Source organism: Chiloscyllium plagiosum, unplaced genomic scaffold (genome assembly GCF_037043375.1).
Source record: "Chiloscyllium plagiosum isolate Xiang-an unplaced genomic scaffold, Cpla_swu_hap1 HiC_scaffold_12, whole genome shotgun sequence".
Taxonomy (NCBI): domain Eukaryota; kingdom Metazoa; phylum Chordata; class Chondrichthyes; order Orectolobiformes; family Hemiscylliidae; genus Chiloscyllium; species Chiloscyllium plagiosum.
Genome location: NW_028270150.1, coordinates 14,552,132 through 14,567,079, shown reverse-complemented (window position 1 = coordinate 14,567,079; position 14,948 = coordinate 14,552,132). Strand labels below are relative to the sequence as shown.

Here is a 14,948-nt window from a genome sequence, read left to right as displayed (position 1 = left end):
TGATCTTAAACCCTCCTGCAAACATACAAACCTGCTGCTTACTTTTTCATTTACCATTATACTTTCTATTGTTTTCCCTTTCCCTTCCACCCAACACACAAGTTTAAACTCCGAGTGACACCCTATTTTTCCTTTTCACTAGAACTTTGGTTTCAGATCGGTTGAGGTGGAGACCATCCCATCGGTACAGATCCTTCTGTTCCATAACAGATACCAATGCCCCATGAAATGAAACCCCTCTTTACCACAGCACTCCCTTAACCACATGTTTACTTCCCTAATTTTCTTGTCCCTAAGCCAATTTGCATGTGGCTCAGGCAGTAATCTAGGGGTGTTCCTTAATTTCGTTCGCAGTGCTCGATAATCCCCAAACAGGTTCTCTATCCTACCCTTGCTATGTTGTTTGTCCCATCATGGATCACAACAACTGGATCCTCCCCCTCCCACTCCAATATCCTTTCAAGCCAGTCAGAGATGTCCTGTACCCTGGCACTTGGCAGGCAACACACTATGCGGGACTCCTGATCCGTCTCGTAAAGGATACTACATGACCCCCTAATTATAGAATCCCCTATAACAACTACTTGTCTTTTTGCTCCCCTCTCTCGAATGGCCTTCTGCAGCATGGTGCCATGGTCAGCTGACTCATCCTCCCCGCAGCCCTTTTCCTTATCCATACAGGGAGAAAGCATCTCATACCTGTTGGATAAGGTCAAGAGCTGAGGTTCCTCCATTCCTGAAGTCAGGATTCCCCTAACTGCTTCATTTGCAATCACACCCTGTTGTCCCTGATCACTAACTGAATTTGAATTACTTACTCCACCAGCCTCCTGAAAAGAGGCATCCAGGTAACTCTCCCTGTTCAGATTCCAGCTCATCAGCTCTGAGCTGGAGTTCCTCCAGCAACCAACACTTGTTGCAGATGTGGTCAGTGCAGTTAACAGTGGGAACAGCCAGCTCCCGCAGCATACAGCTACATCACCTGCCTAGCCAACTTTACATAGTTAATTACTTTGTTAATTTATTTAAACTTATGAGTTAATTAATTTCTAATACTTCTCTGCTATACTGTTTTTCAAATAATTGATAAATGAAGAAAGAAAAAAGGATTTTTTTTTACCAGTCTCATGATAAAAAAGAAGTGGAAAACCCTTACCTTATCAACACATGACAGTCCTTATCAGCTGTGATTGAATGGCAGGGCAGACTCAATGGGCTGAATGGCCTAATTTCTGCTCCTATGTCTTTATAATTTTATGATACAACTGAGTGACATACTGTGCCTTTCAGAGGACAGTCAATAACCAATCAGTGGAACTGGTGTTGAATGTCATGCAGACAGAATTCAGGATGAAAGTTTTCTTTCTGTAATGAATTATGGAATTTTTATCACATTCAATAATGATCATCATTTGACTTTTAATCTCAAAAATTTTTTAAAGTTTAATTCAAATTTTACCATTTATCATGGCAGGAATTGAACCAAGATCCCCAAGCCATTACCACGCTTGCCCACCAACAATACCACTCCACCATTATCCTTCCCAAAGAAAGGAAAGGTGACTCAGTCCACTCTATTAACAACTGGGCAGTTCAGTTGAATATTTTTCTTCCTATGTCCCTTCTCCCTCTTTTCACAACCTGACACGGAAATGAAAACAAACTAGCACTTTTTTATAACTGTAAGGGATTTCAAACAAACAAGTATAGAAATTGCTGAAGAAACTCAGCAGGTATGGCAGTATCTGTGGGGAGAAAGCAGAGTTAACATTTTGAATCCAGTAACCCTTCTTCATGCATTCGAAAGTGCCTTAAAGCAATGAGTTACTTTTGAAGGGAGGTTACTATTGCAATGGAGAAGATGTGGCAGGCAATATATGAACAGCAAGATCCCACAGGGACAAATAAGATCAATGATCAGAAGAATAAGTGCCCACAGAAGTGAGGAACTGAACAAGGAACCATTTTCTTCCTACTTACTTTTTCAAACCATGTTACTCTCAAATAATGGTCGAATATTAAGTGTTCCAAAGGATCTCAAAATTCTCACTGATTGTCAAAATATTCCTTGCCTGTTGTCTTTGCAAATCTTCCAAACAGATTCAGGTTCAGTGACACCAGTGACAAGCCTAATGCAAAGTTGTTTGGCTGTAATCCCCTCATTTTCACAGAACATATCGATGGATTCCATTCATACAGAGTATAAAGTGTTCAGATCCAAGGAATGACCGTGGGGTTGGTATTTTGTGACGGTGAGGAGCTAAAGAATCTCTGGTTTGATTTCAGCAGCGAATTGCTTTTGCAGTCATTTTACGCAGCAACACTGACTTCGAGATAGTCCACAGGACATGTCACAAAGGCAACAAGCGTGGAAGCCTTTTGTGGATGGTGGACTCCAATCAACCAAGACTGCCATGTGTTTGACAGGGAATTGATATTGGTATCCTAATAACTTGCTTTCAGGATAAAGTGAGAAAAGAAGTGTAATGGAATCATAATGAAATCAGCAACATCAATAACTGCTGAAGGTCAATGTACAGCATAAATGGGGAAGTAATTTTAAAAGTGCAGTGTTTCTAACCCATGTGGCACATGTGTTGCAATCTGTTTCCACCCTCTGTAATTCCTAGCGTCTATCGGCCTTGCAAGTACAGCTTGGCACCATCTAAGACACATTATTTAATGAACTTCCTAACAGTCAGATCAGAACAACAAAGCATATTAGAGCTGAGGCAATCAAGGACAATCTCATAGGCATCTTAACAATTACAAAAGGGCTTCTTATGATCAGGAAAGGATGGTTTAAGGAGACTCAATGATAACTTTGAACGGTGAAATTGAATGAAGGGGTATGATACAGTAGGAAAAGAGCAGTGGGGGAAGAGGCTAATTAGGTAATTCAAGGAGCTGTCACAGGCATGATAAGCTGTATGGTTATGCTGTATCATTCATTGATTTGAGAGATCAAATTGTTAAAGGTAATTCTCATTTGTGGAATCAAAGGTATAAATATAGGGTCAGTACACAAAGGTATAAATATAGGATCAGTACTAAAAGCATTGTAGCCATCATTGTTAACATTTTCTTTGTCCGTTTGGCATTCATTTTTGTCTGACCACGTTTCTACAAATTGCCTTGGGACATTTCTGCATTAAAGAAGCTGTAAGCTATTGTTGATGATAAAGCAAAGGCTTACAGCAACTACAGACACATCAGTTCATTCTCCAGTGACAATCTTCTCAAATACCCATTCGGTTACTTGAGTTATATACAGAATGCACTAACCAATAGGTCTAACCAAGAATGTGCATTCATTTACGGACCTTTCACATCATCGTGGTGTACAAGTGATTCTTTTCTACAGTCAAATAATCGATTTTGCATTATAGTTTTACAGATGCTTTCATCAGGCAGCTGGTGCACAGCAAGATCCCACTTGTGACAATGATATAAAGGACAAAAGAAAAGTCTATTTTTGCTATGCCTGTTGTGGGATAAATATCAGTCAGGAAGCAAGCCCCCCTTGCTTACCCATCAAGTAGTGCCATGGTATAGATCACTTTCTCCAGCCAGAGAAATGAAACGTCTTTATATTCTTTCAACGGATTTAGGTGGTAGCAGAGGCATTTTCAAAAAGTGCAAATAATTGAATGCCTTGCCAGGCCATTCAGAGTTTAAGAGTCAATACATCAGTAGGTCTGCTGACACATGAAGAGCAAACTTCATTCCCTGGAGGAAGTAGGTGAACCAAGTAACAATCAATGATTCATAGCCAGTGTAATGTTGCATTTTTAGTTCAAGATTCTGTAAATTGAATCCTTGCTCTTGTGGTGAGATTTGAACCCTTGCCCCCAAGGCCATTAGTCGAGGATCTGGATTACTAGTGCACTGACATGACCACTTCCTTCCCTGTTGAAAGGCTGCACCGCCAGCAAAGCTGAGTTCACTCAAATATCAATCTAGATATTGTTCCATAACTCCAGAGAGTAGATTGAACCCACCACTTCTGCCTCAGAGTACTACCCACTTAGCCAGGCCTGACAATTTGGCTGCTTTGCTGCTACTGAAGCAAGCTAATGAAGAAAGTAATCTTGGTGGAAGATGCTGCAGAGATCAGAAACTAGTAATTGATGCAGATTTGAATTTGCTGCTCAGAGTTTGCTCAGACATTGTGTGGCTTTTTTTTCCTTGGCAGCTGTCCCGTCCCGACCATACGGATTGAGAGTCCTCGCTGTATCGCAGACAATTGCAAGAATCTCCTTCACCAAGCCAGATTCACATGGCGGGGTCCCAATTCATCACTACCAAGTGGAAGTCAATGAAGCAGATTCAGGAGATTGGAAAACAGTGAATTCCAATGGGAGTCAAAGTAAGTGACTGGAATAGAGTGCGCGGGATTGTATCAGAGTCAAACAAAAGCTGGTTTCAGCAGCAACAGGATTTGAGTTGATTGGCAAAAAAAAAACAGAGGCAAGATGAGAATTACTTTTGATGTGTAATGAGTTGTTATTGTTCTGGAATGACTGCCTAAAAGGATGAGGGACGAAGATACAGTTGTGATTTTCAAAAGGGAATTGGATAAATATGAAGGGCAAACATTTGCAGGACCACGGAGAAAGAACAGGGGTGTGACTCTAATTGGAGTCTTTTTTCAAAGGAATGACACATAGAATATGGTCATTATTCTCCCTCTGTGTTGTATCATTCTTTGATGTGACACCAAGAATACTCAACAATTGGTAGCTGGCATCGTTTCAATGTGCAAGTCTTGTGCTCCATAAAGAGCTCAGAATAATTAAGATTTTAGATTACATTAGATTACATTACAGTGTGGAAACAGGCCCTTCGGCCCAACAAGTCCACACCGACCCGCCGAAGCGCAACCCACCCATACCCCTACATTTACCCCTTACCTAATACTACAGGCAATTTAACATGGCCAATTCACCTGACCTGCACACCTTTGGACTGTGGGAGGAAACCGGAGCACCCGGAGGAAACCCACGCAGACATGGGGAGAACGTGCAAACTCCACACAGTCAGTCGCCTGAGGCGGGAATTGAACCCGGGTCTCTGGCGCTGTGAGGCAGCAGTGCTAACCACTGTGCCACCGTGCCGCCCACTGGTTCTCCTGATGTATTGATGGTACAGTCAATGTATTCACTGTTGAATGCAAGTATACTTTTCTTTTACCTTGATCTCAAAATCTAATTGTACCTTTCCTCAACTCTCTCCATTTCCCATTCTATACACAATCTTTGACACCCACTCTAATTAACATGGATATTCTCATGGATCCTGACAAGAAACCTTTCCCCAGAACAGAATCCCACAGACTAACATGATCACCTCCACCATCCCGGGCAAAACCCTTCTCCCTGGCTGGCCTGACAACTACAGTCCAATCCAAAATAATCCCAACCCCCACCTGCCAACCCCTCCCCCTGCTGTTGAACCTAGTACCGGCTTCTGTGTTGGCCTGGTTACACCATGGATGATACCACACCAGGAACACTCCTCTTCCCCCAGAGCCAGACCTGATGCACTTTATCTCCTGCCTGACATAATGCTGCTCCTTCCCTTGCTCAGGACTCATCCTGCCCACAATTTCACCCTGCACTAAACTTAACTGATACCCCAGCTGGCACTGAACACTATTTTTTAAAAGTTCATTCATGGGATGAGGGCATCACTGGCTAGATAGCATTCATTGCTCATTCCTACTCACCCAGGGGGCAGTTGAGAATCAACCACATTGCTGTAGATCTGGACTCACAAACCAGGTCAGGATGGCAGTTTCCTTCCCTAAAGGGCATTAGCAAAAACCATTCCACACAGCAAACAGTTAGGGTTTAGAATGCATTGCCTGGGAATGTGGTGGAGGCAGATTCAATGGAGACGCTCACGAGCGGCATTGGGTGGTTATTTGGATAGAAATGGTGAGCAGGGATATAGGGAAAAGGCAGGAGATTGGAGCAAGATGATAGAAAGGTACATAAGTGACTGGCCAAATGGTCTCTTCTGTGCTGTAACAATTCTGCCATTTATTGTATTCCAATAAGTGAAGGGTTTACACATCTGAAAGCCCCATTGCAAACCCTTGGAGAGAATATAAAGATGTCAGATTACTGGGTGAGGGGGGGTGGTGGGGGGGGGGTCACAAAGCTGGTGAGTTGAGGGGTTGAGCTGATTGATAAGTGGATGAATGAGTAAGTTGGCAGGCAACTGACAAAGTGGGTAGGTGCCAGGTAGGTGGCTAAGGGTTTAGGGTACACCAGGAAGGGAACTCAGGCATAGACAGGTTGGGTTGGGGAGTGTCTGATCAGGTTGGGGAAGGATCTATCATGAGATAATTCAAAAGGAATCAGCAGTGAGCTAGAGAGATTGGGAGAGCACACTAGCTTTATAGTCACTCAGAACAGATTTTAATCCTCTAACGTTTTGAATAACTATACAGGTAAGTGGCTTGGAACCCTTGGAAGTCTCCAACAACTCAAATTTAGAGTGGCAGACTTTTTCGGAGGCATAAGGTAATTATCCATCAAAAATGTAAGCCTCCTGTACAATGTGCAGGCAGTCAGATTGTGGAGATCTTCAAGGAGTCCAATATGACCTTCAGAGCACATTAGTCAGATCAGGAGATCTGGACAAAAGTATGGAGAAACCTAAATATGGAAGGGCATCTCTCATTAATGAACTTTCTGCTACAGCAAAATGTAAAGTCAATGTTTTGAATGCCTCAGGTTTGTGTCAAATTCTAATTTTGTTTTCAAGCCTCCAGGGCCACATAGATTAATTTTATTTCTTCGTAATTAATAAATTTTCCAATTTCACACCACTTAAAATTAGATTTCTATTTAAAGATGCATATGAGAGTTTATGCTAATCCCAACACTGAGCAAAGCTATTATGTTTGGTGCAGTGTAAATTGTAATGTTATTATTTAGAATAGAGATTGCCCAAAACAGTGCTATACAGTCATACAGCATGGAAACAAACCTTTCAGTCAAAGCAGTCCACGTCGACAATGTTCCCAAACCAAACTGTTCCCACTTGCCTTTCAGAGCAAATTACTGCAGATGCTGGAATCTGTACTGAAAATAACAAAGGTCACATCCATGAAGAGAGAGCAAGTTAACATTTCGAGTCTGGATGACTCTTCTTCAGAACACCTGCCTGCGCTTGGTCCACATCCCTCCAAACCTTTTCTATTCATTAACTTATCCAAATGTCTTTTAAAAGTTGTAACTGCACCTGCCTCCATCACTTTCTGGCTGTTCATTCACACACAAACCATTCTGTGTAAAAAAGTTGACCCTCATGTCCTTTTTAAATCTTTCTCCTCTCATCTTAAAAATATGTCTCCTAGTTTTGAGCTCTCCCACACGAGGGAAAAGACCCTTGTTATTCACTTTATCAATGTCTCTCATGACTTTATAAACCTTTATAAGGTCACCTCTCAACCTCCTACGCTCCAGAAAAAAAGTCCCAGCCTTTCCAGTCTATCTCAAACCCTCCATTCCCTACAACATCTTGGTAAATCTTTTCTGAACCTTCTCCAGTTTAATAATATCCTTCTTATAACAGACACTCTGAAATTCGTCTATCAATCGAGTGGGGAGAGTATACCCTATACAGGTGCTTACCAGTTCTATGTTAACATCTGATAACAATTGCTCCTTATGATGTGTCCCTTCCCTTTATGCCTAACCAACAGCATGGCCATTTCTCAATCAGGTCTTTGGTATAGATTCAGAACTCTGAAGAGGGGTCACTGAACTCAAAACATTAATTCTGCTTTGTCTGTACAGGTGCTGCTAGACTTGCTGAGTTTCTCCAGTAATTTCAGTTCTTGTTTCAGATTTCCAGTTTCTGCAGTTCTTTGTTTTATTTGAATGAGAGCTAGAGGTAAGTTTTGATCAAGATGAACTTGGGTGGCATGATGGCTCAGTGGTTAGCACTGCTGCATTACAGTGCTAGGGACCTGGGTTTGATTCCAGCCTCAGGTGACTGTTTGTGTGAAGTTTGCAGTTTGCTCTGTCTGTGTGGGATTTCTCCCACAGTCCAAAGATGTGCAAGTTAGATGAATTGGCCATGCTAAGTTACCCATTGTGTTCAGGGATGTGTAGGTTATGTGCATTAGGTAGGGGAATGAGCCTGGGTGGGTTACTCTTTGGAGGGTTAGTGTGAAATTGTTGGGCTGAAGGGCCTATTTCCACACTGTAGAGATTCTGATTCTAGTTACAAAATCATTGAATTTTAGAGTACAGGAGGAGGCCATTCGATCCATCTCTGCTGGTTTTTTTCAAAGAACTACCCACGACATCCCCTTGTCCAGCCCAATCTCCATAGCCGTCGAAATTTAGATTACTTACAGTGTGGAAACAGGCCCTTCGGCCCAACAAGTCCACACCGACCCTCCAAAGAGCAACCCACCCAAACCCATTCACCCCACTCTACAGGCAATTTAGCATGGCCAATTTACCTAACCTGCACATTTTTGCAACGTGGGAGGAAACCCATGCAGATACGGGGAGATTATGCAAACTCCACACAGACAGTTGTCTGAGGTGGGGATTGAACCCGGGTCTCAGTGAGGCAGCAGTGCTAACCACTGTGCCACTGTGCTGCCCATAAATGCATTGCTTTCAAATGTATCTCCAGCTCTCTTTTGAACACTCCGATATAATTCAATTCCAGCACTCTCCCTGGTAGTGTATTCCAAATCCTTACAACTCTGAGTGAAGACGTTTCTCCTCATCTCAGTCCTCACTCTCTTGTTGACATTCTTGAAATCATGACCCCCCCCCCCCCCCCCCCCCCCCCCCCCCCCCGGTTACTGACATTGCTCAAATGGAAGCAGAATATCTGTCTTTACTCTGTCAAACGTTCCTAAATTTGAACACTTCAATCAGGACACATCTTAATCTTCTCTGCTCCAAGGAGAATAAGCCCAATTTCTCTACTCTTTCCTGACATGTATAGTCCCTCATTCCTGCTAACATTCCAGTAATTTGTACTTGAAATGTGGTCTGACCAATGATTTGTAGAGTTGTGGCATTAATTCCTTGCTTCTATACTTTATGCCCTTATTCATAAACCCAAAGATCTGATAAGCTTCCTTAACAACTGTATCAAATTGCCTGACCAATTTCAGAGAATTATACACATGAATTCTGCAGTCTCTCTGCTCCTCTATTCCCTGAATCTGTATTTTCTCAAAATGTTTCTTGTACCAAACTGTATTCCCTCACATTTCTCTGCATTGAAATTCATCTGCCAGGTGTCTGCCCATTTGGTCAATTTGTCAATGTCCCTCTGAAGTTACTCAGCATTAGCCTCACAATCCAATATTTTCCCTGACTTTGTATCTTCTGCAGATTTAGAGATTTTACCCATTTGCAAAATATTTATATAAATCAGAAAATGTAAGGGTCCCAACACCGCTTCCTGGGGGACACCACTTTCAACTCACCTTCAATCTGAGAAATACCCATCGAGAGCCTACCCTCTGTTTCCTATTTTTTTAATCCACTTCTAATCCATGCTGCTAAGGACCTATCAATCCCAGACATTTCTAGTTTGTTAACCAACCTGCCATGTGGCACTATATCAAATGCTTTCTGAAAGTCCAAACATTCAACATTCACAGCACTACCCTCATCCACTGTCTGGCTCACCTTATCAAAGAATTCAATTACATTTATCAGACATGACCTGCTCTTGACAGAGCCACATTGACTGTTGTGAACTAAATTTTCTCGAGTTGTATGTTTATCATATCCTGTATAGATATGGTGGCACAGTGGTTAGCACTGCTGCCTCACAGTGCCAGAGACCTGGGTTCAAGTCCTGCCTTAGGCAACTGTCTGTGTGGAGTTTGCACATTCCCCCTGTGTCTGTATGTGTTTCCTCCGGGTGATCCGGTTTCCTCCCCAGTCCAAAAATGTGCAGGTCAGGTGAATTGGCTGTGCTAAATTGCCCAGGGTGTTAGGTGAAGGGTAAATGTTGGGGAATGGGTCTGGGTGGGTTGCTGTTCGGAGGGTTGGTGTAGACTTGTTGGGCCAAAGGGCCTGTTTCCACACTGTAAGTAATCTAAAAAAAAAATTTATCGTGTCCATCAGTCTTCCCACTATTGATGTCAAGCCGACAGGTCTGTAGTTTCCTTGATTCACCTTTGTCCTCATTTTAAACAACAATACAGTGCAGTACAGGTTCTTCACCCTCGATGTTGCGCTGACCTGTGGAACCAATCTGAAGCCTATCTATCCTACACTATTCCATTCTCATCCATATGTTTATCCAAAGACCATTTAAACTCCCTGAAAGTTGGCGAATCTACTACTGTTGCAGGCAGTGAGTTCCAGGCCCCTACTACTCTCTTAGTAAAGAGACTACCTCTAACATCTATCCGATGTCTATCACCCCTCATTTTAAAGCTATGTCCCCTCATGCTAGCCATTACCATCCAAGGAAAAAGGCTCTCCCTGTCCACCCTATCAGACCCTCTGATTATCTTATTTGTCTCCATTAAGTCATCTTTCAACTTTCTTCTCACTAATTAAAACACCCTCAAGTCCCTCAGCATTTCCTCATAAGACCTTCCCTCCATACCAGGCAACATCCTCGTAAGTCTCCTCTGAACACTTTCCAAAGCTTCCATATCCTTCCAACAATGCAGTGACCAGAACTGTACACAATGCTCCAAGTATGGCTGTACCAGAGTTTTCTACACCTGCAGCATGACCTCATTGCTCCGAAACGCAATCCCTCTACCAATAAAAGTTAACACACCGTATGCCTTCTTAACAACCTTATCAACCTGGGTGGCACCTTTCAGAGATCTAGATACATGAACACCGAGATCTCTCTGCTCATCTACACCACCTAGAATCTTACCATGAGCCCAGTACTCTGCATTCCTGTTACTCCTTCCAAAGTGAATCACCTCGCACTTTTCCACATTAAACTTCATTTGCCACCACTCAGCCCAGCTCTGCAGCTTATCTATGTCCCTCTGTCTCATCTAAGCTCAGCTAGTTCACCTAAAATATCTCACCACTCTCCGTTCATTATACTGGTCACTTATGAAGCATGACCACTTTGGCCTGAAGTCTCATTAATTTCCATATAACCAAAAGGCCTCTGAAAATCCTTTTCATCTCTGCTTGTCGGATGCTGCCTGATTTGCTGTGCTCTTCCAGCACCACTGATCCAGAATCTGGTTTCCAGCATCTGCAGTCATTGTTTTTACCTTGTTCCTTGTGGGTCCCACTCTATCCTTCACTAATCTTTTACTATTAATCTGTTTGAAGGATGTTTTACCTGTTTGTTTTAGCGCAGTCTACCATCCTTTCCTTAGGCTTCCTCTTTGCTTTCCTTATTCCAACGTTAATCTCGCTCCTGCATACTTGAACTTATTTAATCCTGATGCTACTCAAATGTTATTATATCCTCTGTCCTGTACTGTACATAGTTGATACTTAAAATATCTACCAGGTCAGGGCTTATGATGCTGGTTCTTTTCTTGAACAGATCCAGTAATAAGGAGAGAAAGAAGACTTACACTGTTTGTAATGTCCGTGATGATACTGCTCCTTTAACAAGGTTATGTGGTCCATAATTATTTTCAAAAGGGGTTGTAAAAGGCAGAGGTTCTAATTTGTCTGTGTTGAGAGACTTTGCTAATGGCTGACAGATATTGCCTGAGGCAATAATCAGGAAAAAGGCTTTTCGTTTTTTTTTTAAAAACACTTGTACAACAAACAGGAGTTGCCAGTTCTCCCAGTTTTGGGGTGTAGATTTGCTCACTGAGCTGTAGGTTTGATACCCAGATGTTTGATTACCTGGCTAAGTAACATCATCAGTGGTGACCTCCAAGTGAAGCGAAGTTGTTGTCTCTATTTATTTATATCTTTCTATTTATATCTTTCTCCTGGATAGGATTTCTGGGGTTTGTGGTGATGTCATTTCCTGTTCGTTTTCTGAGGGGTTGATAGATGGTATCTAAATCTATGTGTTTGTTTATGGCGTTGTGGTTGGAGTGCCAGGCCTCTAGGAATTCTCTGGCATGTCTTTGCTTAGCCTGTTCCAGGATAGATGTGTTGTCCCAGTCGAATTAGTGGTTTTATTCTTCCGTATGTAGGGCTATGAGGGAGAGAGGGTCGTGTCTTTTTGTGGCTAGCTGGTGTTCGTGTATACTGGTGGCTAACTTTCTTCCTGTTTGTCCTACGTAGTGTTTGTGGCAGTCCTTGCAGGGAATTTTGTAGATGATGTTGGTTTTGTCCATGGGTTGTACTGGGTCTTTTAAGTTTGTTAGTTTTTGTTTGAGAGTGTTGATGGGTTTGTGTGCTACTAGGATTCCGAGGGGTTTTAGTAGTCTGGCTGTCATTTCAAAAACTTCTTTGATGTATGGTAAGGTGGTTAGGGTTTCTGGCTGTGTTTGGTCTGCTTGTCGTGGTTTGTTCTTCAGGAATCTGCGCACTGTATTTTTTGAGTATCCGTTCTTCTTGAATACGTTGTATAGGTGGTTCTCCTCTGTTTTCCGAAGTTCGCCTGTGCTGCAGTGTGTGGTGGCTCTTTGGAATAGTGTTCTGACATAGCTTCGTTTGTGTGTTGGAATGGTTGCTGGTGTAGTTAAGTATCTGGTCAGTGTTTGTCGGTTTTCTGTATACGCAGGTTTGTAGTTCTCCGTTGTCCTTTCTTTCGACTGTGACGTCCAGGAATGCGAGTTTGTTGTTGGTTTCTTCCTCCTCGGTGAACTTTATGCCTGTGAGGGTGTTGTTGATGATGTTAAATGTCTCTTCTATCTTGTTTCGTTTTGTGATGATAAAGGTGTCATCTATGTAGCGGATCCAGATTTTTGGTTTGATGGTAGGTAGGGCTGTTTGTTCTCGTCTTTGCATTATCGCTTCTGCTATGAATCCTGATAGCGGAGATCCCATCGGTGTGCCGTTGGTTTGTTTGTAGATTATGTTGTTGAAGGTGAAGTGAGTGGTGAGGCACAGGTACACTAGCTTCATAATGTTTTCATTGGTAATGTGATTGATGGTGGTTGGAGTGTGTGTGCTAGTCTCTTCTAAAACTCTACCAGTTCCTCTGACAGTGCAGCACTCCCACAGCACTGACTCTCCGACAGTGCGGCACTCCCTCAATATTGACCCATGACAGTGCAGAGTTCCCTCAGTACTGACCCTCCGACAGTACAGAGCTCCCACAGTACAGTTCCTCTGAGAATGCAGCAGTCCCTAAGCACTGACCTTCTAACAGTGCAGTACACCCTCTGTACTGACTCTCCAACAGTGCAGCACTCCTTCAGTACTGATTCTCTAACAGTGTGGCACTCTTTTAGCCCTGACCATCCAACAGTGCCCACTCCCTCAGCCCTGAGCCTCCAACAGAATGGCACTCCCTCAGCCCTGACCCAACGACAGTGTGGCACTCCCTCATCCCTGACCCTTCGACAGTGCAGCAGTCCCTCAGCCCTGACCCTCCTACACAGTGTGGCACTCCCTCAGCCCTGACCCTCTGACAGTGCGTCGCTCCCTGAGCCCTGACCCTCTGTCAGTGAAACACTCCTTCAGCACTGACCCTCTGACAGTGCAACACTCCCTCAGCCCTGACCCTCTGACAATACAACACTCCCTCAGCCCTGACCCTCTGACAGTGAGGCACTTCCTCAGCCCTGTCCCACTGACAGTGCAGCACTCCCTCAGCCCTGTCCCTTGGACAGTGCAACACTCCCTCAGCCCTGACCCTCTGACAGTGCAACACTCCCTCAGCCCTGACCTTCCGACAGTGCAACCCTCCCTCAGCCCTAATCGTCCGAAAGTATGGCACTCCCTCAGCCCTGACCATCCGACAGTGCAACTCTCCCTCAGCCCTGACCCTCTGACAGTACGACACTCCCTCAGCACTGACCCTCTGACAGTGCGTCGCTCCCTCAGCCCTGACCCTCCGACAGTGCAACACTCCCTTAGCCCTGACCCTCCAACAGTGCAGCACTCCCTCAGCCCTGACCCTCTGACAATACAACACTCCCTCAGCCCTGACCCTCCGACAGTGCAACACTCCCTCAGCCCTGACCCTCCGACAGTGCAACACTCCCTCAGCCCTGACCCTCTGACAGTGCAACACTCCCTCAGCCCTGACCCTCCAACGGTGCGACACTCCCTCAGCCCTGACCCTCCGACAGTGCAGTACTCCCTCAGCCCTGACCCTCTGACAGTGCGGCACTCCCTCAGCCCTGACCCTCTGACAGTGCGGCACTCCCTCAGCCCTGACCCTCTGACAGTGCGTCGCTCCCTGAGCCCTGACCCTCTGTCAGTGCAGCACTCCCTCAGCCCTGACCCTCTGACAGTGCAACACTCCCTCAGCCCTGACCCTCTGACAGTGCAGCAATCCCTCAGCTCTGACCCTCCGACAGTGCAGCACTCCCTCAGCCCTGACCCTCCGACAGTGCAACACTCCCTCAGCCCTGACCCTCCGACAGTGCAACACTCCCTCAGCCCTGACCCTCTGACAGTGCGGCGCTCCCTCAGCCCTGACCCTCTGACAGTGCGGCGCTCCCTCAGCCCTGACCCTCCGACAGTGCAACACTCCCTCAGCCCTGACCCTCTGACAGTGCAACACTCCCTCAGCCCTGACCCTCCGACAGTGTGGCACTCCCTCAGCCCTGACCCTCCGACAGTGCAACACTCCCTCAGCCCTGACCCTCTGACAGTGCGGCGCTCCCTCAGCCCTGAGCCTCTGTCAGTGCAGCACTCCCTCAGCCCTGACCCTCTGACAGTGCAGCACTCCCTCAGCCCTGACCCTCTGACAGTGCAACACTCCCTCAGCCCTGACCCCCTGACAGTGCAACACTCCGTCAGCACTGATCCTCTGACAGTGCGGCGATCCCTCAGCCCTGACCCTCTGACAGTGCAGCACTACTTCAGCCCTGACCATCC

General features: G+C 44.7%; 1 protein-coding gene across 3 annotated transcripts in view; it reads left to right on the top strand.

Annotated features, from left to right (window-relative positions):
* ncam2a (neural cell adhesion molecule 2a) overlaps positions 1 to 14,948 on the top strand; it is a 1,585,154-nt gene that overhangs the window by 1,281,267 nt on the left and 288,939 nt on the right. For all 3 annotated transcript variants that reach the window (XM_043701406.2, XM_087992469.1, XM_087992470.1), the window contains one exon: positions 4,196 to 4,369. In XM_043701406.2, the coding sequence (XP_043557341.2) occupies positions 4,196 to 4,369 (174 nt within the window). The remainder of the gene's footprint in view (positions 1 to 4,195; positions 4,370 to 14,948) is intronic.